The sequence below is a fragment of the Orbicella franksi genome, unplaced genomic scaffold, assembly GCF_964199315.1.
Source record: "Orbicella franksi unplaced genomic scaffold, jaOrbFran1.1 SCAFFOLD_120, whole genome shotgun sequence".
NCBI lineage: Eukaryota > Metazoa > Cnidaria > Anthozoa > Scleractinia > Merulinidae > Orbicella > Orbicella franksi.
Window position 1 is genome coordinate 1 of NW_027670428.1, and position 27,668 is coordinate 27,668.

The 27,668-nt window shown below is 39.9% G+C and overlaps 2 protein-coding genes and 1 long non-coding RNA gene across 3 annotated transcripts; 2 read left to right on the forward strand and 1 right to left on the reverse strand.

The window, feature by feature from the left end:
- Positions 1-276: 276 nt before the first annotated feature.
- Positions 277-3,322, forward strand: LOC145471583 (uncharacterized). The gene is made up of 2 exons (XM_081454866.1): positions 277-660; positions 856-3,322. Exon 2 carries the CDS (start codon positions 2,799-2,801, stop codon positions 3,258-3,260), a length of 462 nt encoding a protein of 153 aa, XP_081310992.1. The 5' UTR covers positions 277-660; positions 856-2,798; the 3' UTR covers positions 3,261-3,322.
- LOC145471586 (uncharacterized) lies at positions 3,317-9,701 on the forward strand (the record flags this gene model as incomplete). Its single annotated transcript, XM_081454869.1, has 6 exons — positions 3,317-3,463; positions 4,230-4,444; positions 4,847-5,150; positions 5,937-6,029; positions 8,182-8,315; positions 8,717-9,701. Coding segments are annotated over 6 exons (1,374 nt in total), but the record flags the coding sequence as incomplete, so codon positions are not given.
- A 1,401-nt stretch (positions 9,702-11,102) lies between these two features.
- LOC145471584 (uncharacterized) lies at positions 11,103-13,165 on the reverse strand. Its single transcript, XR_014043088.1, has 2 exons — positions 12,925-13,165; positions 11,103-11,212 (listed from the first exon to the last, which is right to left on the reverse strand). It is a non-coding gene; the product is annotated as an uncharacterized LOC145471584 (long non-coding RNA).
- Between the last annotated feature and the right edge of the window lie 14,503 nt (positions 13,166-27,668).

Genomic DNA, 27,668 nt, shown 5'->3' on the forward strand with positions numbered 1-27,668 from the left:
GTTTGCGGTTGTGATTACGAACCCTACTGGGGTGTTTTAGACCGAAAGCCACATCTCTCTGGGGTGGCACGATTTGCAATATTAACCCTTGTGGGACGCAAAATCAACCCTGTTGGGGTTATTTTTTGTTATCCTGGACACTTGTGGGGTGATTTCAAGGAAAAAAAACACCTTTCTGGGGTGTCTTGTTCAACAGATTCACCCCATTGAGGGTGATTTTTCTTAAAAAATCACCCTGCTTGTTTTTTGAGTATTCCTCCTTTTCCACTCTAATAACATATATATATACACATTATATACACACAAGTGGCATTGCCAAGGATCTCTATAAGAAAAGGTCATAAAAATGGAAAAAAAAAACAAAACAAGACAAAACCAATGCGAATGCACTACCCCTTGACCAGATAAACCAGTGTCCGGTTAAATGACCACTTTGACCATTTGAGTGTTGTTTTCTTTTCCTTAGTATGTTTTGGTTCTTTCTTTTTCTTTTTCTTTTTTTCGCAGAAAACCACGTGACGCTTAGATTGGCTAGTTGAAGTAGGATTCGATCCTTGACAAGATAAACCAGCGTCCGGTTAAATGACCAGGAATTTTCCTTTGCTGTACGGGTTCTGAAGTCGCTGGAGTCAAGTGCTTGAAGATGACTAGCTGTATAGGGTGAGAGAATCCTAACATTTATTTCCGTATTGGCATAATAGCCTTTAATGTTGGACAAAGGTCGCTCCGCTTAATTAGGAAACTGCTTGAACTAAAAAAATTCTCGAGTTCTGCTAGGGCATCCTGGTAACGTCATAGTTTATTGGTGGCTTGTATGTGAAGGTGAGTGTTTATTATTTTTTTTTATTTTTGCAGAATATTTAAAGGAAAACGGTTTATAACGCAGCCAGCTAGGGAAGTGAAACTTTTATGGAAAAGAATAACGCAGAGAAGAACTCCCAAGAGTTTTGACAACATTGTTAGATCGGATATTCCTAGTACTGTATTAAAAATCACAAAAGAAATGAGATTGTCTTTTTTAAGTTTGTTATTAGGTAGTTTAAGAAGACCAAATAGCACACTTTCGATAACCCACTTTTTCAGTCAAATCCTGACCAAAATCCCGTGTCGTGGGAGTTAAGATACCCCTTCAGCCTATAGTTAAGCGACTATAGTTAAGCAACGTTATTCGTGTCATTTATTTTTTTTTGAATCCATTAAGGTTATTTCAAGCGGCCATGTACTCTTTTTATATTAACTTATTTCTGTTCATTTAATTCTATTTGTGAGCTGAGTATAAATAAACTTGTTGTCGAATCCTTTCAAGTTTTGTTTAATACTACCGCACAAGCTTGAAGCTGGAAAACTAAATTGGGGTTCCTTTTCAGCCAGCACTGATGCCATATCATCAAAAGCGCGTTTCCGCGCGCATTTTATTTTTTTTTTTGCTTTATATCTCAACACTATCATTGTGTCTGGCACTGTGGCGCGTTTTCCGGGATAAAATGGAGAATTTGACGGGCTATTTTAGCCCGCCGATATAAACTGTCAGTTTAGCAATTGTACAGTTAATTGCATAACCTTTCTCGAATCTAACTTTCGTGTCTTCTACGAATTTAACTTTTATCGAACCTCGAATTTGACTTTCGTGTCTTTCAATAACAGCCATTCAACTTGTAAACGCTCGCATGATTGTTCAGACTGTTTTTGTCCCAGTCTTTATTTTCTCAATGCCCTCTCAAGTGTTAATCACAGTAAAAGAGGTTATGTTCCTGGGCAGAAATATGTCTGCTTGTGCGTCCCTAGCTCGCTTTAAAACAACCGTTTTTTATTAGTGTTTTGTCACCTCTATTGTAACTTCATAGTTAATAGTTACTGGAGCTTTCAGTAACATGCGGACACTTAAATTCAAAGCGCAATCGACAAATGCGTTTTTCGCTACCGTCAATGAAATGTTCGACGGCGCCTCCCAGTTTCCGATTACTGCCGAGCTCGCGGTAATCAAATCGCTGAGCACAGTTCAGACAACGAAACAGTGCTCGGCAGTGGTCGGAAGCTGGGAGGCGCCGCCGAACATTTGATTGGCGGTAGCGAAAAACGCATTTTTCGGTTGAGCTTTGAATGTAAGAGTCCGCATGTAATTGAAAGGTGCGGTAATAAGTTAGTGTTCCTGTATATTTAACCGCAATTTTGCATTAACCGCCGCTTCTGAAGATGTATGCAGAAGCATACGAAACGTCAAGTAAAAGATAACAAGTGATGTGTTTATATCTGATGTTTGTCACCGCTGTTTGTCTCATTTCTATATTTGGGAAACAATGCGTACACGCATGAGTGCAAACTTTATTTCAATTCCAATTTAAATAGTTGATAAACTAGTACATCCGAGAAAATCATGCAAAAATAACCTTCGTACAAGATCGAGCAGAGTAACTTACATCAAGCTGTGAAGTTATGAAGTTATGCAATAATGAATAAAAAGATCACAGGAAGTGAGGCTCTTTGCACGATCCGGTCACATGGTACGGAGTTAATTACGCAAGTTACACAGTGGGATTTCCAAAACAAAGGAACTCGCACCAGTCTAGGACGACTTTCCTTTGTTTTGAAAATCCCACTGTGTAACTTGCGTCCCAGCGGAATTAATTCTGTACCATGTGACCGGATCGTACAAAGAGCCTATTTTATACCTGTGAAAATTCTCGTAGTTCGTAAAGCATCGTTCTTGCACCATTCAATCATTTTTTCCACATCATCATTGAGTACGCCAACAGACCACACGCTCGGGTATTTTCTTCGTCGTAACCACCTTTTTCGCAATGGAAGAACAAATGCCTTGCTCCTCTAGTGCTCCAGATAACTCGGCAGTACATGTAATTGAAATCGAGGATGATTGCCCGCTATCACCCGTCCCGCTCGAGCAGGAAAAGTTGGTAGAACCACTCTTCGAAAATGAAGACGGCGTCGCTGAGGGTAAAATTCACGCGTTACCTACCCTGAATTCAGCGCAGAGAGAGGCCGACAATGAAGACGACGTCGTTGCGGGTGAATTTCATGCGGAATCTACCCTGCATTCAGCGCAGAGAGGGAACAAGCGCAAAACCCCGTATTCGGTTAAATTCGGTGAGCTACCCGAGGCAGTCAGAAAGTTTTTGGCTTCCGTAAAGAGATTCTTTACCCAGAAAGTCAACTTTGAAAGAGAGAAAGCACCGGTGACCCTTTCTACTTACGAGAAGGCTCAAGAGAGAATGCTTTGTAAGTATCTTTGTTTCTTTTTTTAATTTTGGCCTTAATTTCCACGTTTGCGCCTAAGTGATGATAACCGATATTTGGGTGACGCGATTTAACATATAACCTCTCCTTTTTTATCTTCTTCGCAGGCTTTCTGGGTTACGTTAGAACTACTTTAGGCCGTGATGAAGAGCTTCTACCACATTGCTTTTTGAGAGTTCCCTTGATCGAAGCTTACGTTGAATTTTTGAAGGTGAGAGAAATTCTTTACAGGCTTTCGTATTAAGTTTTGACACCTTAGTAGAAACGCCCAAGGGAACTCACGGCCGGGGACTGAAAACCACATCAGTTAGTTTCGTAAAAAAATGTGAGCCCGTAATACCTGTGTGTAAAGAAACTGCTGAAAATGACGAATATTGGAGGATTTTCGCTATGCACGTTAACATCACAGATAAATTACGCTATGATTGGGACCTATATCTTTTGCATCTGAGGTATTGTTTTAAAGTAACTTCTCGCCATAAATTAGTGGACTTTTAACCTTACGACGTGTACTAAGTTGTGTTGATTACTCACAATGTGTTATCAGCAATGCGATATCTTTTTACCGATCTGCCGTTGAAACTTGTTTTATGCTAACAATAACCTTAAATCTGTTTTGGACGTTGTCTTTATCGAATTAAAGAGAAATTATAAATAGCTAGCTGCTAATAAGTTGACTCTATACGTTAAGAAGTCAATAATAGTTGTTATTATTAGTAGTAGTATTATTCCATATTTTTTCTGAAAGAAAGAAATTCCCAACAAATTGGAAAATTTTAATATCACTGATTTACTGCTTGGTGGGTGAAATTTTTCCTTTCGAGCTTGAAAACTTTAACCCAGAGACTCTTGCCTCTGATGAATTTCTGCTACATGTTGATTCTTTTCTTTTCCTTTTCTTTCGTTTACATCTATTTATTTACTTATTGATTTTTGGCTGTTCCGAGCCTCAATTAACCTGTTCTGTTTCCTCACAGGAAGAACGAAATTGCAGCTCTGCGACGGTTTCAAATCACATCAGCTCACTTCTCTACCCAATCAAATTTGTGCACAGAGAGCATGCTCCTGATTTCAAAGGGGTCCCCATTATCCGTCAGCTGAGAGTTCAAGCTCGAATTCTCCAGAAAGAAGGTGACTTGGAAAGGCCGTCCACAATGGAAGATCTTTCTGCCCAAAATCGCTGGATCCCTTGGTAAGTCTTGGCATGGAAACTGTTTTTTGTTCACTCTGTGACAGGAGAGACTGCGATTAGTACCAGCAATATTATACCTGGAAAAATGACTTGGTTCTGATTGGCTAAAAAAGAGTGAAGCTCTCGCATAACTAGATGTAGACTACAGATTGTTAAGAATCAATTGTGTTAGTTAGCAATCACATGATTACGGATACTAGTTTGAGGCTAGCTTAGAGCTTCAGGAGGAATTGGCACTTGAAAGTAAACTGACTAACCATTGTTTGTTTGCGGTTAGCAAGATAGATCTCTCTTGGCTGCAGTACTTTTATCCTGAATTGTTCCCTTTCCCTTTGTCCTGGACAGCCAAACCTGTGTGAACCTCTTTCCTTTTTTTGTTTTTGGTTTTGTCTTTAAAAAAAGGGAGGAAGTGGTTTCTGCTGTTAGCACCCAGCGAGAAAAGTTTGAATTGACTGGTCCAATGAAGTTCAAAGCCAAGGAATTTTGCGATCTCATTATGCTATCCCTGTATGTGTTCATTCCCCCGTCACGGGGGCTGGAAATCAGGACCCTGGAAGTGCTGTCAGGGGAAGAGGCCAGGAACTTCGACCCAAAGACCTCAGCTGGGAAGAATTACCTGCTTGTCAAGGATAGTGGGGCTATTATCCTCCACTTTAACAATTACAAGACCAGAAAGTTTTCTGGACGAGATGAGCTGTCTCTACAGGTTAGACAATTTCCTCTCTGGTTCCAGTAAATTAAGTAAATAAATAAATAAGTTTGTTTACCGAGGGTGACACATTACAGTTGACGATTGGTAAACTTCTGGCCCTCCCCTTAAATAGATAGAGCTAATTTACAAAATAATATTGAAAAGGGCAAAGACAGTAAATGTAATATTAAAAGGATAAAACATTTATGAAATGGGAAAGCTATCCAAGCCAGCATAACCTTCCTTACAAGAATTCTGTTTGCAGGCATTAATACTGGTGCCAGATCTTATAGTAATAGGTAGAGAGTTCCAAAGTTTTGCAGCTGTAACAAGAAGAGTTTTTCCACCTTCTGTGTCACGTTTATTTCTAGAACAGCGTATAGTTATATCACCATAGTGTGAGATTCTGGTCGACATGTTGCTGATACGCACTAATTTATCTCCAAAGTACTCTGGGCATTGCCCATTTAAGCATTTGTGGCATAAGCATAATTTATTTACAATACATTGATCTCATCATAAAAGGGTAGCCAGTTTTGTGATCCTGCACCACTAATGGTGATCTGAGATGATTTACCTAAAATTTCTACTGATTGACATGGATGTAAAACTCCATCCATAAACATTTGTTTATATCTGTTGATGTTGATTCCATTTTCAAGCTGGTTAGTTTGGCCATTTATTCCAATCTTTAATTGTTAGAAATTTGTACAAAGGCTGTTCTGCACCCAAAAGTATTGACTTATCATTTAGTTTGATGATTGACCAGACATTGAGGTCAATGCCACTGATCTTTTTCAGCCCGAAGACGAGCTCTGTCGACTTTTGTTGTCGTACATAAAGGATTATCGGCCGCATTTGGTTACAGAGTCAAGCCAAAGCTACCTACTGCTGGTAAGGTTTAACCTGTTTTGACCAAGTTACCAAATGATATCCTCACATCTTGTGTAAGTTAGATTTCAACCTCTGGACTTTTGGGGTGAGGAAATTGATCCCAGCCAAGGATCCTCCCTAACCCTAACCCTAACGTTGAGGCATAAAGCTGTTTAATCTTCTCGTTTCACCCCCATTTCGATACCAAGAGTGGTTTTTCTTAGAAATTTCATCCTTCAAGGGTTGGTCACAGTCAGCTTTCACCCCCAAAAGCTCTTTCAGTATGTAAAATTCAGTGACAATTTCTACGGTGGGGTGTTTTTTTTGGCAGATTCATCCTTGCAGGGTGTGTAAATTTCAAATCTTACCCCTAGTTAGGAAATTTTCATATCCAGGGTGGGTTTTCTGCACCTAATTTCACACCTTTTTGGGGTGATTTCAAGTCAAACAACATTTCAGTGAGGCAAGCCTGCAAATAACAGTCGGTCATTGGACAATCGTCTGGTAAATTTGAGGTTTTGACAGGTAAAAGCTTAGCCTGGTTGGACACTCTGACCGGGCATTTCCGCTAAAATGAAAAATATTTTAACTGGAAGTTTGTGGCTGAATATGGGACAACTTATTTTGTTATACTGCCACACAATGCTACGGAAAAAAGCATTGTTATCGGTTTTGTTTTATTCTAATTCTGAGAATTTTATCACGCGCAGTGCGCCGTCTCAAATGTTATGTCGAATTGTAAACATATCACAACAGTACCACTATTCCTGCGTGTTAATTTACGCATTTTGCGGTGGCGTTGTGAAAGATCGTGAAGCCCCATTTAGTCTGAATTATGTTCGTCTGAAAAACTACTTAGAACTGAGGTCTTATGTAATTACTCGTTGTTTGTTGCCACCAAGTGTTGTGGAATTAATTTTCAGTTGTAATACATTGACCTGATTAAAGATATTATGGAAATTGAATACACAGCCCAAATACTCACGTTTCGTTTATCTGAATGCAATCGCTTTCAAAAACTTTAAAACCTCTAAAATGTAGCCAAATGTTTTTCTAGTCCGTATGATCAAAACTCAGTTTAATTTTTAACCTTTTATAGTTTTTTTTACGTCTGGCAGTGTGGTTGAAATATAGTTTCCGTACCACAGACATGTTTTTGTGAAAAGCGTGAATGTACAAATTGGTCACGCTTTATAGTCACGACCGCCTCCAATTCCACATTTTAAATAATTACGCCAATTTTTTATTCAATTGACCCCGAAAGCTTTCAGAGGAAACTTGCTTTCAGAAAAAGTCGAAGAATTCGTTTCGGCCAATTTTCAAGTCTCTGAATGTTATTGTGAGGTTTTATACTGACAAGGTGTCCGTGTGGGAGGTTGTTTCATCCCTTTTCCTGTTCAGTCCCTAGACATTGTGGGAAACTTGTTACATTGGAAACGCTTGTGTGACTAGGGGTATAAGCGTTTGTAAATTTGTCAATTTTCAACAGGTAAATTAATACCAGACATAATGTAAAGGTCCCCTTGCTGGTGCTAGTAGCAATTTTACACTCAGTTGACTTTTAAGCTATTTGAATTTGCAACCAATGTTTTGGCGAAGAGTCTACACTGAAATACCAAAATGTCTCAAATGTCTCTTTTTAATTTATAATGACAAACAATTTTTTTTGTCCGACCAGACTGGCTTTTTGTCAGGTCAAAACTTGTCTTTGTCGTGACAAATGACCTGCCTATAAACAAAAATTATTTGTAGGCTTGGTGAGGTATTTTGTTTTGAAAACTACATTCCTGTCAAGGTTCACGGTTATTATTACGAACCCTAGTGGGGTGTTTTAGACCGAAAGCCACATCTCTCTGGGGTGGCACGATTTGCAATATTAACCCTTGTGTGATGCAAAATCAACCCCGTTGGGGTTATTTTTTGTTATCCTGGACACTTGTAGGGTGATTTCAGGGGAAAAAGAAAACCTTTCTGGGGTGTCTTGTTCAACAGATTCACTCTGCTTGTTTTTTTGAGTATTCACTCCTTTCTCCACTCTAATAACCTATATATATACACATTATATACACACAAGTGGTATTGGCAAGGATCTCTATAAGAAGAGGTCATAAAAATGGAAAAAAACAAAACAAGACAAAACCAATGCAAATGCACTGCCCCTTTTTGTCTCCAGAACAAGAATGGTGGTCACTTCACTGCTGCCTCCTTCTCCGCTCACTTGAAGAGTGTGCTATATGGCCTTACGGGAAAGCTGGCCTCTATAAACATCCTTCGATCTTCGTTCATCACATGGGCATACGACAAATCGTGAGTGGACGCATAGTTATTCTTAGTAATTCAGAGTGCACATTTAATCTTAAAAATAGTGAAGTTGAGTCAAGAGGTCAATCTTTCTTTGACTCGCATGAAACATTCTTAGCTTAAAATCAAAGGATTCAAATAATTTATTTCTATTTTCTCTTGGGACCATTCTCAGTCCCAGGTGAAACTGGAAACAGTTCTTATGCAAAATTTTAGAGGGCAAACAAATAGTATTATGGTATTTTTGAAAGTGGCCTATTATAAAATATATATTTTTAACAAGAAGTATTGTGGTATTTTTGAAAGTGGCCTATTATGAAATGTACATTTTTTCTTTTCGCTCACTGGCTGGCATTTTTAAGTCTTTGGTCAATCATAACTCAGACATTGTTCTATGATTTTAACAGGGACTGTACCGACTCTCTCAAGGTTTCCTTGGCATCTGCGCTCAGGCATTCACGTAAACAAGCACAAACTACGTATGATCGGCGCACAGCAAATCAGAAGAAACGGCTGGCAGTTGACTTGGCCAGAGATTACGCAGAGGGCCGTCTCGACGAAGAGGAAGATGCGACTGCTGAGCAACCAGAAGAGGGTTGTGTGGATGTAAACAGGGGCGATTTCGTGGCTGTTGTCACAGAGGAGAGCACCTATCAGAATCCAAAGGTTTTTATTGGCCAGGTCCAGTCCATAAGAGAAAGAGAGGCAACGCTGTTGTATTACAAACACATAGGCACCAACTTGTATAAGCTTGAACTCTCAGGTGAAGAGTGGAAAGAAGGCATCGACAGCCTTGTTCCTGTACAATTGCAAGCCACCAAAAAGCGAGCCGGCGTCTACAAACTCATGACTTCCACTCGTACCATCCACAAGGCAGTCAAAGACTAACTCTCTCCGTGCAGTCTTACAGTCAAGCTCCGAGCAGTGAAAAACCATCTGATTTCCCAAAAGCAGTTTCACTTCCCAAAGACCAGAATCAATTCGCAAAAGTTCACATCCCAATTTTTTTCCTCAAAATCTTGTGACCCGCATGAGAGCTTGACTGAAAGTTGCATGTTTTCAAACAAGAGGGCCTAACAGAATAAGAATAATTTAGTTGAAGATAAATGTTATCGTCATTACCGAGACAGGGTACCGATAATTTCTCAGTCGTTCCATGAATTCGTTGTCCCAGTTTCCCAAATGCAAGTGAATGAGAGGTTGATTTAATATGTAGCTTTAGTGACTTGGAATGACATCACCTCAATCATTTGAGCCAGTAATTGCTTTATTGAGCCAGTTAAATTGACTCCACATGTACAAATGCAAATGACAATGATATTATTATTCTTAATTGGAACAAGGGCGATTTTTGCATGAAGTGAAATTCAAAATTCTATGCATATCTACAAATTCTGTAGATTTTTGGCCCGTCAATGGAAGTGAGGCTGATGTCCATTCCTCCCTTTGATGCAAATGGCAAGTATTAATACTGGTAGTGTAGCAGCTCTCATAACTTGCTTTTCTTTGGTATTGTAAGCAGCTTCTATTGTTTTGAAGTCTAAGTCATTGCTTCAATTGTTTGGTCTTTTGTTTTTGGCTAGGGTAGCAACCCAATCATATTATACGCTACGAGAGATGCCACATTACCCATTAAAACTGCCAGACCAGCCCTCTATATAGGGCACACATGAAATTTCCAGTTTTGAACTGGGCTAATGAGACCTCCTCGGCTCACAAATTTTTGTTTCAAGATCGATTGTTTATCCACTCGTGCACTCTTTTCAGTGATTAGGAAGCCTGTGAAAGATATTAAGTAAACAGTGGTTGAGCCCATAAGGTCTTTGCTGTCATTTACTCTTTTTAAAACTTGCTTTTTGTATTCACAGTTTCAAAACTTTCCGACGCACAGAGCAGTGCTGCAATCAAATGACTTAATTCTCAACAAAAAAGGCCAATAAATACTCAGATACTTGCTGATTGATAAACAATTTTACTCTATAAAAATTATTGTCCAGCCAAGAAACATGAGAGAGCTCATGCAGGCCTCAAAACTTAATGGGAGACTTAATGGATTTCTGGCTTTATTAGACATAATATTGGTACTGTCAAACAAATGACATGAAATTAATATCACCAGAGTTGCAATTATTAGGAGAAAGGCAGGAGATAGGAAACTTAATACCTGTGCCCTATAACTATGGTAACAGGAGTTACTGAGCAAGACAATAATCTTCAACTTAATATTACGAGAAATGATAATTTCAATAATTAGCTTTCTAGTTGTTGTTTTCGGAAGGTTAATTCTGAATGAAGAGTGCTTTTTGTGTTCTGCACAGACACTAGCAGTTGAATAATGTTGTTTACACATTAAAGATTATTGACAGGAAATTTAAATTGATTGTTTCAGTTGCCTTTTGTTGTTATTTATCTAAATGGAAAATAGGCTGTTGTGTTTTCCAAAGCCAAACATCTACGCAATAGATAGATAGATTCACGAGTGTCTAATGAAGGCTAACAAATATTAGTGGCTTGGTTCCTTCCTGAAAAAGTGTCTCTCTCCTGGCAGACCATAAAAAGTTATTATTATTATTATTATTGTAATATAAGTGAATGAAGAAAGACAGATGAACACATTGGGTGGCTAGACTTCTTTATTGGTTATTTTGAATCTAAGCAAGGATGATGATGATAACAATCTGTCTTTATTCATGTACTTATACTTTAATGATAATGTAACTAATAGTCAATATGTATTAGAGATAAGGGGAAAGAAATCAACAAAAGACAAACCAATGTGAAGAACAGGAAAACTAATCAAAAAACTTTTTTTATTCTCCGGATTTGGGTCTAGGCACACATTCATTCATTGGTGCATTTGAGTCCCAGTAGAAGGCATGGGTCCTCTCTGCCAAAGACAGCTACTGCAAGTGGAAGGAAATGAAATGGAATTAAATTTCATTCAATGAAGCCTCATACTCCCCGAGCTGGGGGTACTCTGGATTTCAATTGACAGGGACGATCAAATGATGAACCACCCAAAATCCTAGGGCCTCAAACAAAACCCCCAAAATCCCATGAACCAAAATTTTGACCCCCCAAAAATCCCTTGCCAAATTTTCAAGCCATAGAAATTTCCAGAAAGCATCAAATGATATCCAAGAACACGTTCTGTTACAACAGAACATTAGGAACAACCCTACAAAATGTTCCTATCTCAAAAATTCCTGAAATGGAAAATTTCAAACCACCAAGAATTTGGACGTAATTGACCAGCAAAAAGAAATAATGATCATAACAATTACAATTTCCTCAAATGTGATTGGTGCATAAACTGCTGTATTTTGCTCTAATTAATCTGCAAAGCTGTAATCGGACAGTGTAATCGGACAGTTGGCTGTAATCGGACACCTGTAATCGGAGAGTTACATGAGCCAATCATGTTAAGTCCTCTCCACTAAATCCACCAACCACAACATTGATTGCAATTACTATGGTAACCAATTCAAGAGACTGACTTTGTAAAATTGTGGAGGTTTAGTCTCTGGTGACTGTTTTGAAAGAAACTTAACAGCCACTTTGCAAGCTATTCTCCATATTTTTAATTATGATATTTAAAATGACTATTAAATGCTCTTTTTTCAAATGAATTTTTGCTTTTGTGGGAAATTGTAATTGTTATGATTAATTGGTAACGGGACATCGTGTTGTCCAATTCAGTCTGTAATCACACTCGTGAATAACAAATCGGACACCCTCTTCGCGGTCGTCCGATTTTGTTAATCACTTGTGTGATTACAGACCAAATTGGACTCCACCCAGTCCTATTACCATTATTAATAATAATAATAATAATAATTATAATAATAATAATAGTAATAATAACAATAATAATAATAACAAAAGACATAAAAATAGCCCTTTAAAAACTCTTTCTACAAGCTAAAATAACATTTTTTATAAAGATACGTCTGGTGTATAGGTTTAAATAGACTTGAATTATGGCATGAACGTATATCACTGGGTAGCTTGTTCCCAAAGTTCTGGAGCTGATACAGGAAATGCTCTGGATCCATAGATCCTGATAGAATATCATTAGTTTGGTAACTGACATTTTGATATTTAATTGATATTTTGGTGATAGTAAAATGATAATGTCGAGAAATTATTTGAATCACAATGTGCCTCTCACATATCAAAATATCATTACCACGTGGGACTATTACATCAAATTATTCGCTATGAAATCGTCCCGAAAATAACAAAACAGACACTGAATATAATAATATCAAAATCGGTTGGTTTCGCTGCTGTTTGCTTGTGGTCAGCTTTTATTTGTTGTCAGTAAGGGACAGCATTGTATTGTAGCATGATTTATCACTTTATCACAGGCAAAAGAAGACATTCTGGATTATTCATTCTAATAATAATGTCATGACTTTACACTAGATCGATGGGCAAAGAGGAGATTTTTACTTGATTGAATATTACGATGATATCATGATGACATTTGCTTCCATACGGTCTATCGAAAAATTCGCGCTGGCTATCTCTCCGCCGAAACAAGAAGCATGCACAAGCTCCAGCACTTTTCATGTAATTAAGCAAACTAAAAACACAACACGACATTACTTACCATCCTCACGAGAAACAAGTTTGTTTAGAATTTCAAATTTACCACTTCGCTCTCAAAATGGCTCACAATACAAAGAGAACACTCCGTCACGCCTGGAACCTAGTTTCCACTCCTTCCTCTGACATGACAATAATCCCAGGAAATCAATATGGAATCAAACGCCAGAAATGACCAGGAATTGTTCTTTGCTGTACGGGTTCTGGAGTCGCTGGAGTCAAGTGCTTGCAGACGGCTAACTGCATGCGTGGGGGTGAGAGAATCCTAACATTTATTTCATATCTGATTCTAAAATCTATCAGTTTTGCTAAGACTTGCAACAAATCTTTGGACTCGCAATATTTTCAATGTTTTGAATATTTGAATAGTTCTCTCTATTTCAGCCAGTATCATTTGATATTTCATATTTAAGTGTATATTATTTAATCACGTCAGAGATTAAAGAGTGACACTTCATATCGGCACTTAATGGCTTGCCAGTTAACCCGTATCAAGCTGCTTTACCAACTAAATTATGTAGTATCTGTGTAGGTAACATACTTACCGAGTGTTGTGTTCATCTCATGGGAATAAGTTGACTACTGGTTACGGGCAGCTGGGGTGTATTCCAGCACGCACGAACCGGACAACTTACATACATGTCTTCTCCAGTCTGACTCTAGGTTTTGGCAGGGGGGGGGGGAGGGGGGAAGGGAGGGGTTGAGTGAGTGCTGTTTTCATTTCCTTAGTATGTTTCGGTTGGTTCTTTCTTTGTTTTTTTGGTTTTTTTTTTCGCAGAAAACCACGTGACACTTAGATTGGCTAGTTGAAGTAGCATTCGATCCTTGACGAGATAAACCAGCGTCCGGTGAAATGACCAGGAATTGTTCTTTGCTGTACGGGTTCTGGAGTCGCTGGAGTCAAGTGCTTGCAGACGGCTAACTGCATGCGTGGGGGTGAGAGAATCCTAACATTTATTTCATATCTGATTCTAAAATCTATCAGTTTTGCTAAGACTTGCAACAAATCTTTGGACTCGCAATATTTTCAATGTTTTGAATATTTGAATAGTTCTCTCTATTTCAGCCAGTATCATTTGATATTTCATATTTAAGTGTATATTATTTAATCACGTCAGAGATTAAAGAGTGACACTTCATATCGGCACTTAATGGCTTGCCAGTTAACCCGTATCAAGCTGCTTTACCAACTAAATTATGTAGTATCTGTGTAGGTAACATACTTACCGAGTGTTGTGTTCATCTCATGGGAATAAGTTGACTACTGGTTACGGGCAGCTGGGGTGTATTCCAGCACGCACGAACCGGACAACTTACATACATGTCTTCTCCAGTCTGACTCTAGGTTTTGGCAGGGGGGGGGGGAGGGGGGAAGGGAGGGGTTGAGTGAGTGCTGTTTTCATTTCCTTAGTATGTTTCGGTTGGTTCTTTCTTTGTTTTTTTGGTTTTTTTTTTCGCAGAAAACCACGTGACACTTAGATTGGCTAGTTGAAGTAGCATTCGATCCTTGACGAGATAAACCAGCGTCCGGTGAAATGACCAGGAATTGTTCTTTGCTGTACGGGTTCTGGAGTCGCTGGAGTCAAGTGCTTGCAGACGGCTAACTGCATGCGTGGGGGTGAGAGAATCCTAACATTTATTTCATATCTGATTCTAAAATCTATCAGTTTTGCTAAGACTTGCAACAAATCTTTGGACTCGCAATATTTTCAATGTTTTGAATATTTGAATAGTTCTCTCTATTTCAGCCAGTATCATTTGATATTTCATATTTAAGTGTATATTATTTAATCACGTCAGAGATTAAAGAGTGACACTTCATATCGGCACTTAATGGCTTGCCAGTTAACCCGTATCAAGCTGCTTTACCAACTAAATTATGTAGTATCTGTGTAGGTAACATACTTACCGAGTGTTGTGTTCATCTCATGGGAATAAGTTGACTACTGGTTACGGGCAGCTGGGGTGTATTCCAGCACGCACGAACCGGACAACTTACATACATGTCTTCTCCAGTCTGACTCTAGGTTTTGGCAGGGGGGGGGGAGGGGGGGAAGGGAGGGGTTGAGTGAGTGCTGTTTTCATTTCCTTAGTATGTTTCGGTTGGTTCTTTCTTTGTTTTTTTGGTTTTTTTTTTCGCAGAAAACCACGTGACACTTAGATTGGCTAGTTGAAGTAGCATTCGATCCTTGACGAGATAAACCAGCGTCCGGTGAAATGACCAGGAATTGTTCTTTGCTGTACGGGTTCTGGAGTCGCTGGAGTCAAGTGCTTGCAGACGGCTAACTGCATGCGTGTGGGGGTGAGAGAATCCTAACATTTATTTCATATCTGATTCTAAAATCTATCAGTTTTGCTAAGACTTGCAACAAATCTTTGGACTCGCAATATTTTCAATGTTTTGAATATTTGAATAGTTCTCTCTATTTCAGCCAGTATCATTTGATATTTCATATTTAAGTGTATATTATTTAATCACGTCAGAGATTAAAGAGTGACACTTCATATCGGCACTTAATGGCTTGCCAGTTAACCCGTATCAAGCTGCTTTACCAACTAAATTATGTAGTATCTGTGTAGGTAACATACTTACCGAGTGTTGTGTTCATCTCATGGGAATAAGTTGACTACTGGTTACGGGCAGCTGGGGTGTATTCCAGCACGCACGAACCGGACAACTTACATACATGTCTTCTCCAGTCTGACTCTAGGTTTTGGCAGGGGGGGGGGAGGGGGGAAGGGAGGGGTTGAGTGAGTGCTGTTTTCATTTCCTTAGTATGTTTCGGTTGGTTCTTTCTTTGTTTTTTTGGTTTTTTTTTTCGCAGAAAACCACGTGACACTTAGATTGGCTAGTTGAAGTAGCATTCGATCCTTGACGAGATAAACCAGCGTCCGGTGAAATGACCAGGAATTGTTCTTTGCTGTACGGGTTCTGGAGTCGCTGGAGTCAAGTGCTTGCAGACGGCTAACTGCATGCGTGGGGGTGAGAGAATCCTAACATTTATTTCATATCTGATTCTAAAATCTATCAGTTTTGCTAAGACTTGCAACAAATCTTTGGACTCGCAATATTTTCAATGTTTTGAATATTTGAATAGTTCTCTCTATTTCAGCCAGTATCATTTGATATTTCATATTTAAGTGTATATTATTTAATCACGTCAGAGATTAAAGAGTGACACTTCATATCGGCACTTAATGGCTTGCCAGTTAACCCGTATCAAGCTGCTTTACCAACTAAATTATGTAGTATCTGTGTAGGTAACATACTTACCGAGTGTTGTGTTCATCTCATGGGAATAAGTTGACTACTGGTTACGGGCAGCTGGGGTGTATTCCAGCACGCACGAACCGGACAACTTACATACATGTCTTCTCCAGTCTGACTCTAGGTTTTGGCAGGGGGGGGGGGAGGGGGAAGGGAGGGGTTGAGTGAGTGCTGTTTTCATTTCCTTAGTATGTTTCGGTTGGTTCTTTCTTTGTTTTTTTGGTTTTTTTTTTCGCAGAAAACCACGTGACACTTAGATTGGCTAGTTGAAGTAGCATTCGATCCTTGACGAGATAAACCAGCGTCCGGTGAAATGACCAGGAATTGTTCTTTGCTGTACGGGTTCTGGAGTCGCTGGAGTCAAGTGCTTGCAGACGGCTAACTGCATGCGTGGGGGTGAGAGAATCCTAACATTTATTTCATATCTGATTCTAAAATCTATCAGTTTTGCTAAGACTTGCAACAAATCTTTGGACTCGCAATATTTTCAATGTTTTGAATATTTGAATAGTTCTCTCTATTTCAGCCAGTATCATTTGATATTTCATATTTAAGTGTATATTATTTAATCACGTCAGAGATTAAAGAGTGACACTTCATATCGGCACTTAATGGCTTGCCAGTTAACCCGTATCAAGCTGCTTTACCAACTAAATTATGTAGTATCTGTGTAGGTAACATACTTACCGAGTGTTGTGTTCATCTCATGGGAATAAGTTGACTACTGGTTACGGGCAGCTGGGGTGTATTCCAGCACGCACGAACCGGACAACTTACATACATGTCTTCTCCAGTCTGACTCTAGGTTTTGGCAGGGGGGGGGGGGAGGGGGGAAGGGAGGGGTTGAGTGAGTGCTGTTTTCATTTCCTTAGTATGTTTCGGTTGGTTCTTTCTTTGTTTTTTTGGTTTTTTTTTTCGCAGAAAACCACGTGACACTTAGATTGGCTAGTTGAAGTAGCATTCGATCCTTGACGAGATAAACCAGCGTCCGGTGAAATGACCAGGAATTGTTCTTTGCTGTACGGGTTCTGGAGTCGCTGGAGTCAAGTGCTTGCAGACGGCTAACTGCATGCGTGGGGGTGAGAGAATCCTAACATTTATTTCATATCTGATTCTAAAATCTATCAGTTTTGCTAAGACTTGCAACAAATCTTTGGACTCGCAATATTTTCAATGTTTTGAATATTTGAATAGTTCTCTCTATTTCAGCCAGTATCATTTGATATTTCATATTTAAGTGTATATTATTTAATCACGTCAGAGATTAAAGAGTGACACTTCATATCGGCACTTAATGGCTTGCCAGTTAACCCGTATCAAGCTGCTTTACCAACTAAATTATGTAGTATCTGTGTAGGTAACATACTTACCGAGTGTTGTGTTCATCTCATGGGAATAAGTTGACTACTGGTTACGGGCAGCTGGGGTGTATTCCAGCACGCACGAACCGGACAACTTACATACATGTCTTCTCCAGTCTGACTCTAGGTTTTGGCAGGGGGGGGGGGGAGGGGGGAAGGGAGGGGTTGAGTGAGTGCTGTTTTCATTTCCTTAGTATGTTTCGGTTGGTTCTTTCTTTGTTTTTTTGGTTTTTTTTTTCGCAGAAAACCACGTGACACTTAGATTGGCTAGTTGAAGTAGCATTCGATCCTTGACGAGATAAACCAGCGTCCGGTGAAATGACCAGGAATTGTTCTTTGCTGTACGGGTTCTGGAGTCGCTGGAGTCAAGTGCTTGCAGACGGCTAACTGCATGCGTGGGGGTGAGAGAATCCTAACATTTATTTCATATCTGATTCTAAAATCTATCAGTTTTGCTAAGACTTGCAACAAATCTTTGGACTCGCAATATTTTCAATGTTTTGAATATTTGAATAGTTCTCTCTATTTCAGCCAGTATCATTTGATATTTCATATTTAAGTGTATATTATTTAATCACGTCAGAGATTAAAGAGTGACACTTCATATCGGCACTTAATGGCTTGCCAGTTAACCCGTATCAAGCTGCTTTACCAACTAAATTATGTAGTATCTGTGTAGGTAACATACTTACCGAGTGTTGTGTTCATCTCATGGGAATAAGTTGACTACTGGTTACGGGCAGCTGGGGTGTATTCCAGCACGCACGAACCGGACAACTTACATACATGTCTTCTCCAGTCTGACTCTAGGTTTTGGCAGGGGGGGGGGGGAGGGGGGAAGGGAGGGGTTGAGTGAGTGCTGTTTTCATTTCCTTAGTATGTTTCGGTTGGTTCTTTCTTTGTTTTTTTGGTTTTTTTTTTCGCAGAAAACCACGTGACACTTAGATTGGCTAGTTGAAGTAGCATTCGATCCTTGACGAGATAAACCAGCGTCCGGTGAAATGACCAGGAATTGTTCTTTGCTGTACGGGTTCTGGAGTCGCTGGAGTCAAGTGCTTGCAGACGGCTAACTGCATGCGTGGGGGTGAGAGAATCCTAACATTTATTTCATATCTGATTCTAAAATCTATCAGTTTTGCTAAGACTTGCAACAAATCTTTGGACTCGCAATATTTTCAATGTTTTGAATATTTGAATAGTTCTCTCTATTTCAGCCAGTATCATTTGATATTTCATATTTAAGTGTATATTATTTAATCACGTCAGAGATTAAAGAGTGACACTTCATATCAGCACTTAATGGCTTGCCAGTTAACCCGTATCAAGCTGCTTTACCAACTAAATTATGTAGTATCTGTGTAGGTAACATACTTACCGAGTGTTGTGTTCATCTCATGGGAATAAGTTGACTACTGGTTACGGGCAGCTGGGGTGTATTCCAGCACGCACGAACCGGACAACTTACATACATGTCTTCTCCAGTCTGACTCTAGGTTTTGGCAGGGGGGGGGGGGAGGGGGGAAGGGAGGGGTTGAGTGAGTGCTGTTTTCATTTCCTTAGTATGTTTCGGTTGGTTCTTTCTTTGTTTTTTTGGTTTTTTTTTTCGCAGAAAACCACGTGACACTTAGATTGGCTAGTTGAAGTAGCATTCGATCCTTGACGAGATAAACCAGCGTCCGGTGAAATGACCAGGAATTGTTCTTTGCTGTACGGGTTCTGGAGTCGCTGGAGTCAAGTGCTTGCAGACGGCTAACTGCATGCGTGGGGGTGAGAGAATCCTAACATTTATTTCATATCTGATTCTAAAATCTATCAGTTTTGCTAAGACTTGCAACAAATCTTTGGACTCGCAATATTTTCAATGTTTTGAATATTTGAATAGTTCTCTCTATTTCAGCCAGTATCATTTGATATTTCATATTTAAGTGTATATTATTTAATCACGTCAGAGATTAAAGAGTGACACTTCATATCGGCACTTAATGGCTTGCCAGTTAACCCGTATCAAGCTGCTTTACCAACTAAATTATGTAGTATCTGTGTAGGTAACATACTTACCGAGTGTTGTGTTCATCTCATGGGAATAAGTTGACTACTGGTTACGGGCAGCTGGGGTGTATTCCAGCACGCACGAACCGGACAACTTACATACATGTCTTCTCCAGTCTGACTCTAGGTTTTGGCAGGGGGGGGGGGGGGGGGGAAGGGAGGGGTTGAGTGAGTGCTGTTTTCATTTCCTTAGTATGTTTCGGTTGGTTCTTTCTTTGTTTTTTTGGTTTTTTTTTTCGCAGAAAACCACGTGACACTTAGATTGGCTAGTTGAAGTAGCATTCGATCCTTGACGAGATAAACCAGCGTCCGGTGAAATGACCAGGAATTGTTCTTTGCTGTACGGGTTCTGGAGTCGCTGGAGTCAAGTGCTTGCAGACGGCTAACTGCATGCGTGGGGGTGAGAGAATCCTAACATTTATTTCATATCTGATTCTAAATCTATCAGTTTTGCTAAGACTTGCAACAAATCTTTGGACTCGCAATATTTTCAATGTTTTGAATATTTGAATAGTTCTCTCTATTTCAGCCAGTATCATTTGATATTTCATATTTAAGTGTATATTATTTTATCACGTCAGAGATTAAAGAGTGACACTTCATATCGGCACTTAATGGCTTGCCAGTTAACCCGTATCAAGCTGCTTTACCAACTAAATTATGTAGTATCTGTGTAGGTAACATACTTACCGAGTGTGTGTTCATCTCATGGGAATAAGTTGACTACTGGTTACGGGCAGCTGGGGTGTATTCCAGCACGCACGAACCGGACAACTTACATACATGTCTTCTCCAGTCTGACTCTAGGTTTTGGCAGGGGGGGGGGGGAGGGGAAGGGAGGGGTTGAGTGAGTGCTGTTTTCATTTCCTTAGTATGTTTCGGTTGGTTCTTTCTTTGTTTTTTTGGTTTTTTTTTTCGCAGAAAACCACGTGACACTTAGATTGGCTAGTTGAAGTAGCATTCGATCCTTGACGAGATAAACCAGCGTCCGGTGAAATGACCAGGAATTGTTCTTTGCTGTACGGGTTCTGGAGTCGCTGGAGTCAAGTGCTTGCAGACGGCTAACTGCATGCGTGGGGGTGAGAGAATCCTAACATTTATTTCATATCTGATTCTAAAATCTATCAGTTTTGCTAAGACTTGCAACAAATCTTTGGACTCGCAATATTTTCAATGTTTTGAATATTTGAATAGTTCTCTCTATTTCAGCCAGTATCATTTGATATTTCATATTTAAGTGTATATTATTTAATCACGTCAGAGATTAAAGAGTGACACTTCATATCGGCACTTAATGGCTTGCCAGTTAACCCGTATCAAGCTGCTTTACCAACTAAATTATGTAGTATCTGTGTAGGTAACATACTTACCGAGTGTTGTGTTCTTCTCATGGGAATAAGTTGACTACTGGTTACGGGCAGCTGGGGTGTATTCCAGCACGCACGAACCGGACAACTTACATACATGTCTTCTCCAGTCTGACTCTAGGTTTTGGCAGGGGGGGGGGGAGGGGGGAAGGGAGGGGTTGAGTGAGTGCTGTTTTCATTTCCTTAGTATGTTTCGGTTGGTTCTTTCTTTGTTTTTTTGGTTTTTTTTTTCGCAGAAAACCACGTGACACTTAGATTGGCTAGTTGAAGTAGCATTCGATCCTTGACGAGATAAACCAGCGTCCGGTGAAATGACCAGGAATTGTTCTTTGCTGTACGGGTTCTGGAGTCGCTGGAGTCAAGTGCTTGCAGACGGCTAACTGCATGCGTGGGGGTGAGAGAATCCTAACATTTATTTCATATCTGATTCTAAAATCTATCAGTTTTGCTAAGACTTGCAACAAATCTTTGGACTCGCAATATTTTCAATGTTTTGAATATTTGAATAGTTCTCTCTATTTCAGCCAGTATCATTTGATATTTCATATTTAAGTGTATATTATTTAATCACGTCAGAGATTAAAGAGTGACACTTCATATCGGCACTTAATGGCTTGCCAGTTAACCCGTATCAAGCTGCTTTACCAACTAAATTATGTAGTATCTGTGTAGGTAACATACTTACCGAGTGTTGTGTTCATCTCATGGGAATAAGTTGACTACTGGTTACGGGCAGCTGGGGTGTATTCCAGCACGCACGAACCGGACAACTTACATACATGTCTTCTCCAGTCTGACTCTAGGTTTTGGCAGGGGGGGGGGGAGGGGGGAAGGGAGGGGTTGAGTGAGTGCTGTTTTCATTTCCTTAGTATGTTTCGGTTGGTTCTTTCTTTGTTTTTTTGGTTTTTTTTTTCGCAGAAAACCACGTGACACTTAGATTGGCTAGTTGAAGTAGCATTCGATCCTTGACGAGATAAACCAGCGTCCGGTGAAATGACCAGGAATTGTTCTTTGCTGTACGGGTTCTGGAGTCGCTGGAGTCAAGTGCTTGCAGACGGCTAACTGCATGCGTGGGGGTGAGAGAATCCTAACATTTATTTCATATCTGATTCTAAAATCTATCAGTTTTGCTAAGACTTGCAACAAATCTTTGGACTCGCAATATTTTCAATGTTTTGAATATTTGAATAGTTCTCTCTATTTCAGCCAGTATCATTTGATATTTCATATTTAAGTGTATATTATTTAATCACGTCAGAGATTAAAGAGTGACACTTCATATCGGCACTTAATGGCTTGCCAGTTAACCCGTATCAAGCTGCTTTACCAACTAAATTATGTAGTATCTGTGTAGGTAACATACTTACCGAGTGTTGTGTTCATCTCATGGGAATAAGTTGACTACTGGTTACGGGCAGCTGGGGTGTATTCCAGCACGCACGAACCGGACAACTTACATACATGTCTTCTCCAGTCTGACTCTAGGTTTTGGCAGGGGGGGGGGGAGGGGGGAAGGGAGGGGTTGAGTGAGTGCTGTTTTCATTTCCTTAGTATGTTTCGGTTGGTTCTTTCTTTGTTTTTTTGGTTTTTTTTTTCGCAGAAAACCACGTGACACTTAGATTGGCTAGTTGAAGTAGCATTCGATCCTTGACGAGATAAACCAGCGTCCGGTGAAATGACCAGGAATTGTTCTTTGCTGTACGGGTTCTGGAGTCGCTGGAGTCAAGTGCTTGCAGACGGCTAACTGCATGCGTGGGGGTGAGAGAATCCTAACATTTATTTCATATCTGATTCTAAAATCTATCAGTTTTGCTAAGACTTGCAACAAATCTTTGGACTCGCAATATTTTCAATGTTTTGAATATTTGAATAGTTCTCTCTATTTCAGCCAGTATCATTTGATATTTCATATTTAAGTGTATATTATTTAATCACGTCAGAGATTAAAGAGTGACACTTCATATCGGCACTTAATGGCTTGCCAGTTAACCCGTATCAAGCTGCTTTACCAACTAAATTATGTAGTATCTGTGTAGGTAACATACTTACCGAGTGTTGTGTTCATCTCATGGGAATAAGTTGACTACTGGTTACGGGCAGCTGGGGTGTATTCCAGCACGCACGAACCGGACAACTTACATACATGTCTTCTCCAGTCTGACTCTAGGTTTTGGCAGGGGGGGGGGGAGGGGGGAAGGGAGGGGTTGAGTGAGTGCTGTTTTCATTTCCTTAGTATGTTTCGGTTGGTTCTTTCTTTGTTTTTTTGGTTTTTTTTTTCGCAGAAAACCACGTGACACTTAGATTGGCTAGTTGAAGTAGCATTCGATCCTTGACGAGATAAACCAGCGTCCGGTGAAATGACCAGGAATTGTTCTTTGCTGTACGGGTTCTGGAGTCGCTGGAGTCAAGTGCTTGCAGACGGCTAACTGCATGCGTGGGGGTGAGAGAATCCTAACATTTATTTCATATCTGATTCTAAAATCTATCAGTTTTGCTAAGACTTGCAACAAATCTTTGGACTCGCAATATTTTCAATGTTTTGAATATTTGAATAGTTCTCTCTATTTCAGCCAGTATCATTTGATATTTCATATTTAAGTGTATATTATTTAATCACGTCAGAGATTAAAGAGTGACACTTCATATCGGCACTTAATGGCTTGCCAGTTAACCCGTATCAAGCTGCTTTACCAACTAAATTATGTAGTATCTGTGTAGGTAACATACTTACCGAGTGTTGTGTTCATCTCATGGGAATAAGTTGACTACTGGTTACGGGCAGCTGGGGTGTATTCCAGCACGCACGAACCGGACAACTTACATACATGTCTTCTCCAGTCTGACTCTAGGTTTTGGCAGGGGGGGGGGGAGGGGGGAAGGGAGGGGTTGAGTGAGTGCTGTTTTCATTTCCTTAGTATGTTTCGGTTGGTTCTTTCTTTGTTTTTTTGGTTTTTTTTTTCGCAGAAAACCACGTGACACTTAGATTGGCTAGTTGAAGTAGCATTCGATCCTTGACGAGATAAACCAGCGTCCGGTGAAATGACCAGGAATTGTTCTTTGCTGTACGGGTTCTGGAGTCGCTGGAGTCAAGTGCTTGCAGACGGCTAACTGCATGCGTGGGGGTGAGAGAATCCTAACATTTATTTCATATCTGATTCTAAAATCTATCAGTTTTGCTAAGACTTGCAACAAATCTTTGGACTCGCAATATTTTCAATGTTTTGAATATTTGAATAGTTCTCTCTATTTCAGCCAGTATCATTTGATATTTCATATTTAAGTGTATATTATTTAATCACGTCAGAGATTAAAGAGTGACACTTCATATCGGCACTTAATGGCTTGCCAGTTAACCCGTATCAAGCTGCTTTACCAACTAAATTATGTAGTATCTGTGTAGGTAACATACTTACCGAGTGTTGTGTTCATCTCATGGGAATAAGTTGACTACTGGTTACGGGCAGCTGGGGTGTATTCCAGCACGCACGAACCGGACAACTTACATACATGTCTTCTCCAGTCTGACTCTAGGTTTTGGCAGGGGGGGGGGGAGGGGGGAAGGGAGGGGTTGAGTGAGTGCTGTTTTCATTTCCTTAGTATGTTTCGGTTGGTTCTTTCTTTGTTTTTTTGGTTTTTTTTTTCGCAGAAAACCACGTGACACTTAGATTGGCTAGTTGAAGTAGCATTCGATCCTTGACGAGATAAACCAGCGTCCGGTGAAATGACCAGGAATTGTTCTTTGCTGTACGGGTTCTGGAGTCGCTGGAGTCAAGTGCTTGCAGACGGCTAACTGCATGCGTGGGGGTGAGAGAATCCTAACATTTATTTCATATCTGATTCTAAAATCTATCAGTTTTGCTAAGACTTGCAACAAATCTTTGGACTCGCAATATTTTCAATGTTTTGAATATTTGAATAGTTCTCTCTATTTCAGCCAGTATCATTTGATATTTCATATTTAAGTGTATATTATTTAATCACGTCAGAGATTAAAGAGTGACACTTCATATCGGCACTTAATGGCTTGCCAGTTAACCCGTATCAAGCTGCTTTACCAACTAAATTATGTAGTATCTGTGTAGGTAACATACTTACCGAGTGTTGTGTTCATCTCATGGGAATAAGTTGACTACTGGTTACGGGCAGCTGGGGTGTATTCCAGCAGCACGAACCGGACAACTTACATACATGTCTTCTCCAGTCTGACTCTAGGTTTTGGCAGGGGGGGGGGGAGGGGGGAAGGGAGGGGTTGAGTGAGTGCTGTTTTCATTTCCTTAGTATGTTTCGGTTGGTTCTTTCTTTGTTTTTTTGGTTTTTTTTTTCGCAGAAAACCACGTGACACTTAGATTGGCTAGTTGAAGTAGCATTCGATCCTTGACGAGATAAACCAGCGTCCGGTGAAATGACCAGGAATTGTTCTTTGCTGTACGGGTTCTGGAGTCGCTGGAGTCAAGTGCTTGCAGACGGCTAACTGCATGCGTGGGGGTGAGAGAATCCTAACATTTATTTCATATCTGATTCTAAAATCTATCAGTTTTGCTAAGACTTGCAACAAATCTTTGGACTCGCAATATTTTCAATGTTTTGAATATTTGAATAGTTCTCTCTATTTCAGCCAGTATCATTTGATATTTCATATTTAAGTGTATATTATTTAATCACGTCAGAGATTAAAGAGTGACACTTCATATCGGCACTTAATGGCTTGCCAGTTAACCCGTATCAAGCTGCTTTACCAACTAAATTATGTAGTATCTGTGTAGGTAACATACTTACCGAGTGTTGTGTTCATCTCATGGGAATAAGTTGACTACTGGTTACGGGCAGCTGGGGTGTATTCCAGCACGCACGAACCGGACAACTTACATACATGTCTTCTCCAGTCTGACTCTAGGTTTTGGCAGGGGGGGGGGGAGGGGGGAAGGGAGGGGTTGAGTGAGTGCTGTTTTCATTTCCTTAGTATGTTTCGGTTGGTTCTTTCTTTGTTTTTTTGGTTTTTTTTTTCGCAGAAAACCACGTGACACTTAGATTGGCTAGTTGAAGTAGCATTCGATCCTTGACGAGATAAACCAGCGTCCGGTGAAATGACCAGGAATTGTTCTTTGCTGTACGGGTTCTGGAGTCGCTGGAGTCAAGTGCTTGCAGACGGCTAACTGCATGCGTGCGTGGGGGTGAGAGAATCCTAACATTTATTTCATATCTGATTCTAAAATCTATCAGTTTTGCTAAGACTTGCAACAAATCTTTGGACTCGCAATATTTTCAATGTTTTGAATATTTGAATAGTTCTCTCTATTTCAGCCAGTATCATTTGATATTTCATATTTAAGTGTATATTATTTAATCACGTCAGAGATTAAAGAGTGACACTTCATATCGGCACTTAATGGCTTGCCAGTTAACCCGTATCAAGCTGCTTTACCAACTAAATTATGTAGTATCTGTGTAGGTAACATACTTACCGAGTGTTGTGTTCATCTCATGGGAATAAGTTGACTACTGGTTACGGGCAGCTGGGGTGTATTCCAGCACGCACGAACCGGACAACTTACATACATGTCTTCTCCAGTCTGACTCTAGGTTTTGGCAGGGGGGGGGGGGAGGGGGGAAGGGAGGGGTTGAGTGAGTGCTGTTTTCATTTCCTTAGTATGTTTCGGTTGGTTCTTTCTTTGTTTTTTTGGTTTTTTTTTTCGCAGAAAACCACGTGACACTTAGATTGGCTAGTTGAAGTAGCATTCGATCCTTGACGAGATAAACCAGCGTCCGGTGAAATGACCAGGAATTGTTCTTTGCTGTACGGGTTCTGGAGTCGCTGGAGTCAAGTGCTTGCAGACGGCTAACTGCATGCGTGGGGGTGAGAGAATCCTAACATTTATTTCATATCTGATTCTAAAATCTATCAGTTTTGCTAAGACTTGCAACAAATCTTTGGACTCGCAATATTTTCAATGTTTTGAATATTTGAATAGTTCTCTCTATTTCAGCCAGTATCATTTGATATTTCATATTTAAGTGTATATTATTTAATCACGTCAGAGATTAAAGAGTGACACTTCATATCGGCACTTAATGGCTTGCCAGTTAACCCGTATCAAGCTGCTTTACCAACTAAATTATGTAGTATCTGTGTAGGTAACATACTTACCGAGTGTTGTGTTCATCTCATGGGAATAAGTTGACTACTGGTTACGGGCAGCTGGGGTGTATTCCAGCACGCACGAACCGGACAACTTACATACATGTCTTCTCCAGTCTGACTCTAGGTTTTGGCAGGGGGGGGGGGAGGGGGGAAGGGAGGGGTTGAGTGAGTGCTGTTTTCATTTCCTTAGTATGTTTCGGTTGGTTCTTTCTTTGTTTTTTTGGTTTTTTTTTTCGCAGAAAACCACGTGACACTTAGATTGGCTAGTTGAAGTAGCATTCGATCCTTGACGAGATAAACCAGCGTCCGGTGAAATGACCAGGAATTGTTCTTTGCTGTACGGGTTCTGGAGTCGCTGGAGTCAAGTGCTTGCAGACGGCTAACTGCATGCGTGGGGGTGAGAGAATCCTAACATTTATTTCATATCTGATTCTAAAATCTATCAGTTTTGCTAAGACTTGCAACAAATCTTTGGACTCGCAATATTTTCAATGTTTTGAATATTTGAATAGTTCTCTCTATTTCAGCCAGTATCATTTGATATTTCATATTTAAGTGTATATT

Bases quoted from the DNA above. Each gene is read 5' to 3' on its own strand.
- LOC145471583 (XM_081454866.1), top strand. From the start codon at position 2,799: ATGGAAGAACAAATGCCTTGCTCCTCTAGTGCTCCAGATAACTCGGCA.